This window comes from Alosa pseudoharengus, unplaced genomic scaffold (genome assembly GCF_046254945.1).
Source record: "Alosa pseudoharengus isolate Yale_2024_CS ecotype anadromous, Long Island Sound unplaced genomic scaffold, YU_APseudo_1.1 YU_APseudo_1.1_scf_15, whole genome shotgun sequence".
Classification (NCBI taxonomy): domain Eukaryota; kingdom Metazoa; phylum Chordata; class Actinopteri; order Clupeiformes; family Clupeidae; genus Alosa; species Alosa pseudoharengus.
Genome location: NW_027468620.1, coordinates 13771525 through 13776524, shown reverse-complemented (window position 1 = coordinate 13776524; position 5000 = coordinate 13771525). Strand labels below are relative to the sequence as shown.

The window sequence follows — 5000 nt, the reverse complement described above, 5'->3', positions numbered from 1 at the left end:
TGCACATCTCTGGTGTCGGACAAAAACGGTCAGTAAATGTTTAAAAGGTCTGCACACTTCTAGAATATTTTCTTTTTTTGTGTTTTGTTTTACCATGTTGGCTTTAGCTTTAGCAGTTACTTATATACAGTATGACACATACAAGTTGTTCAAAATGATTTTGGGTTGTATGGCTGGATGCTGATGGTAAATTAAACATGTTTTTATATTGATATTATATTCAAATAATAATAAAAAAACAACATGAAAAGCTTTAATGGGAAAATATGTTTTGTTGAGTTTATTGGGTTGGTTTGAAGAGAGGTGTTCCATCTGATTAGTGGATGTTGTGTTGTTTTCAGATCAGTTTGCCAAGATGTGTCCCGCGGGCAAGGGCAGCATTCCCAGTGGAGATGACGTGTTTGGAGTGGCCGCAGTCGATTCCTACAAAGGTATGTATATTGGAGGTGGTGATGTGGTGTGTCGGTGTGTGTGTGTGTGTGTGTGTGTGTGTGTGTGTGTGTATCAGTGAGTGTATTTGTCTGTCTATTTGTGTATGTGTGTTTTTAGCCAAAAATCTGTTATACCCATAGCACAGACACACACACACGCTCATACACACACCCATATTCACATAAATAGAGCGGTAAATGTGGACGCTCCTTGTGTGTGTGGTTGTGTTTGTTTGTTTGTGTGTGTGTGTGTGTGTGTGTGTGTGTGTGTGTGTGTGTGTCTGTGTATTTGTGTCTCTGTGTGTGTGTGTTTGTGTGTGTGTGTCTGGGTCTGTGTCTGTGTCTCGGAGTGTTTGTGTGTGTGTGTGTATGTCTGTGTTTGTATGTGTGTGTGTGTGTGTGTGTATATGTTTGTGTGCATATCAGTGTCTGTGTCTCTGAGTGTATATGTGTGTGGATGTGTGTATATATGGTTGTGTGTGTGTTTGGTCTGCTTTGTTTGGCCCTGTGGTGTCTCAGACACGATACATAAATGTCAGACTTCAGAGGAACAGGCATGGGTGCAGGCGTGTGTTTGTGAATGCGCAGACATTTGTTTGTGTGTATGTCAGTGTGAGTGGTGGTGTATGCGTGTGGTTTTACTCTGCGTACGTGTGTGTGTGTGTGTGTGTGTGTGTGTGTGTGTGTGTGTGTGTGTGTGTGTGTGTGTGCCTGTCTCTGTGTGTGTGTGTGTATGCAAAAATATTGTATATTCCTCTTTGTACCAACACATGTTTATGGGTGTGCCCAAATATGTATGTATGTGTGTGTCTGTTCTGTGTCTGTAATAGTTTCTGACTGTGTCTGCATGTGTTCTTGTAGCCATGTGTGTGTGTGTGTGTGTTTGGAAACATATGACCTCCATATGTTTCGTCTGCACCGTCCCAATCGCCCTGCCACAAACCCTGCCTACCCCCCCCACCCCCACCCACCCACGGAAAGCCTGTGTCAGGGCCCGCCTAATTCACTGAGTTAATTTATGGAGGCAATAAGAGTCTGGTTGAGGTCAGACTGGCACAGAACCGGCTGAGTGTGGTGCAGCTGGAAGGGGAGAGAGAGAGAGAGAGAGAGAGAGAGAGAGAGAGAGAGAGAGAGAGAGAGAGAGAGAGAGAGAGAGAGAGAGAGAGAGAGAGGGAGGGAGAGAGAGAGAGAGGGAGGGAGAGAAGGAGAGAGAGAGAGAGAGAGAGAGAGCAGATGGTGAGGAATCAGGGGGAAAAGAGAGTTAAGCACAGAGTGATATATAGACAGTGAGAAGAGAGACAGATAGAGAGAGAGAGAGAGAAAGGAAGAGGGAGATAGAGGGGGAAAGAGATATGGATATGGTGGAAGGTGGGAGGCAGATAGAGAGTGAGACAGACAGCCTCCGACGGCAAGCTTCCAAGAACATTTCCTGTGCATCAGCCTGGATGTGTCTTCAATTAGCAAGTCTGTTTGCAAAGCTGATTGCATTTTCAGTTGTAAATTTGGACGGCCGTCCTCGCAGGATGACACACAGACACACACACACACAAACACACACACACACACACACACACACACACACACACACACACACACACACACACACACACACACGTGTGAAGGCCATCAGTCAGGACATCTTTCTATCAGATGTCTCATCACATGTTTCCTCAACAGCACTTCAGTTGGACGTCTTTAAGGGGAGATGTGTCGCTATTAGTGAAGTGAATGTGATATGAATATAGCGCTGACTAAGCCTGACATCTCACCATGTGCTACACCCCATCTGATAGCCATCTGCAGTGTCAAATTGAACTTATGTTTCTGTTGCCCAATTCATAGGTCAACTGGTAGAGTTTACGTGTGTATGTGTGTATGTTCAGTGTGCTGAGTGTGTGTTCAGTGTGTGTGTTCAGTATGCGGAGTGTGTGTTCAGTGTATGAAGTGTGTGTTCATTGTGCGGAGTGTGTGTTCAGTGTGTGTTCAATGTGCGTAGTGTGTGTTCAGTGTGTGAAGGGTGTGTTCATTGTGCTGAGTGCGTGTTCAGTGTGCTAAGTGTGTGTTCAGTGTGCAGAGTGTGTGTGTGGAGTGTGTGTTCAGTGTGCAGAGTGTGTGTGTACAGTGTGTGTGGAGTGTGTGTGTGGAGTGTGTGTTCAGTGTGCGGAGTGTGTGTGTACAGTGTGTGGAGTGTGTGTTCAGTGTGTGCTTAGTGTGCAGAGTGTGTGTGGCGTGTGTGTTCAGTGTGCGGAGTGTGTGTGGAGTGTGTGTTCAGTGTGCAGAGTGTGTGTGTACAGTGTGTGGAGTGTGTGTTCAGTGTGCAGAGTGTGTGTGTACAGTGTGTGCTTAGTGTGCAGAGTGTGTGTGGCGTGTGTGTTCAGTGTGCGGAGTGTGTGTGGAGTGTGTGTTCAGTGTGCAGAGTGTGTGTGTACGTGTACAGTGTGTGCGGAGTGTGTGTGTGGAGTGTGTGTTCAGTGTGTTCAGTGTGCATGCTAAGCCGCACTGTTGACCACTGTGTTCCTGCCTGCTGTAGATGCGGATGAGTGTGCCCTCTTTGGCACGGAGATCTGCAAAGGCGGCTTCTGCCTCAACATGCCGGGGACGTACGAGTGCTACTGCAAGGCCGGACTCTTCTACGACGAGGTCAAGCTGGAGTGCCTTGGTGAGTACGTCTGGAGTGACCAGTCAGTTCAAAGCCATCTCCAAAACATAGATTTGACATGCATAGATTTGTTGATACAGACATTGGGCTCCAACATGTGTTGGATTAATGTTTTTGTCCTTTTGTCCTGAAATAAATCAGTGAAGTGCAGTTTCTGGCCAAAAAAAGACAAAGATTTGTTGCATCAGCTTTATTACAAATATTTAAACAGGAATCTGATATCTCCTTCCAGGTGTGTGACTTTAGGGGCCATCAGCTATATTCTGTATGCATACACGTGACCACATATATTTTCTCAACTTTCTATCTATTTTATTTCACTCTTGTGCACAAGCAAATTTAATTATTTAATCATGTACTGTTTCTGGACTCAGCCAGTTAGAAGCCCTTTGAAGACAGTTTTATCACATGTGCATTTATCATTTAGCGTTTTTATCACACAGTGATGGGAAACCCGGCTTCAGAACGTAAAAATCTTACCACGTTTGCTGCAACCTTTCACTAAACCAGCTGATTCTTATTAGCTTAAGCATCAGCCAAATGAATAAGTATAAGTCTTAACTCTATCTAGGTAGATGAGCTTATTAGTGAAATCGCCTGTTTTAGATGCACAAGGTAACTTTCTGAAGCTGAGTTTTTTGTGAACGTTTGCAAACACTTGCAAACAGTCTGAGGAGGTACTTCTCCGTGAACATACAGTGGACCTGGACTAGACGAAGTGTTACCATTACGATGGAATGTTTGCGACAAATCGTTCAAATTGAACTGTTCAGGGAAAACATGTTCGCCAGGAACGTTCACTGAATATGAACGCACCTCGGGTTTCCCATCTCTCTATGTGTATGCCCCTTTAAAACACATGCATGATTGTTATAGATATGCAGCTGCATTCCTTATTGAGTTCATACCAGTCCATACACAAGGGTAATCAGCACTACTGGCCCTCTCAGAGATGGTCAAGCTGTTTATCTGAATGGCCAGTACTTATGTGGTTTTGGAAGGGTTCATCTAAGCACATCTGACCATGCTGAGGGGTAACAGAGGGCCTGTGCAGACTGCTAGCCCGCCGCAGTGCTGCATTGAGTGGAAGCAGAGCCTGCGTCAGAAGCCTGCGCTGCCGGGAGCTGGTGGCTCATATAAACATCCAGGCAGGCCAGGCCAGGCAAGCAGGCAGGCCGGGCAGGCGGCCATGGCCCCGTGGCTGGAGGGTGGCTGAGGTCAGGTGCGGGTGAAGGGGAGGGCGTGGAGCTGCCTTCCTCGGCCGTCTCCCCAGGCTTTGTGGTGGAGTGGCGGAGGCATGAGGCGCAGGCAGCAGTAGGTCCCGCTCCGAGGTGTCCTCTGCCAGCAGCCCTCCCAAAACCGCCACCCACAAGGGCCTGGCACTGACCAGGGGGAGTGGAACCCAGTCCCTTTTGGCTGGGCTGAGCCGAGCCCAGCCGACCCAGCCCGACCCATGCGCGGTTCGGTGCAGTGCGGTACAGACGCCCCAGGCCCCAGAAAACCTCCATCCCACCCCCACCCCCACCTCCACCAGTCCTCTGGACGTAGCCAACGCCAGGCCCCTTTCAGCAGCAGCGCAGGGCCCGGGGACAGCATGCCTGTGGTGGCCGCCCGCGGGGTTCCGCCACATTTGCTTCAGATTATTTTGACAGGATGGGACTGGGTGGAGAGCTGGACTCGCCTCCCGAGTCTGCTGCTTTTCCCTACCTCTGCTACGCATAAAACCCCTAGAGACACACACACACACACACACACACACCACAGCCCGCTGGGCTGGTGCTCGATGTAGGCCACATATTTAAAAGCAGGACTAAAAAAAGAAAAGCAGGTATGGATCGACAGAGGGATATTTTTGAAAATATTGCGTATCGGGTGAAAAGATTATTTCGGCTCGGCTCTTCAGGAAAACC

The 5000-nt window shown here is 47.9% G+C and overlaps 1 protein-coding gene across 5 annotated transcripts in view; it reads left to right on the top strand.

Moving 5' to 3' along the window:
- ltbp1 (latent transforming growth factor beta binding protein 1) overlaps nucleotides 1–5000 on the top strand; it is a 130736-nt gene that overhangs the window by 116532 nt on the left and 9204 nt on the right. For all 5 annotated transcript variants that reach the window (XM_076285649.1, XM_076285648.1, XM_076285650.1 and 2 more), the window contains 2 exons: nucleotides 342–431; nucleotides 2962–3090. In XM_076285649.1, the coding sequence (XP_076141764.1) occupies nucleotides 342–431; nucleotides 2962–3090 (219 nt within the window). The remainder of the gene's footprint in view (nucleotides 1–341; nucleotides 432–2961; nucleotides 3091–5000) is intronic.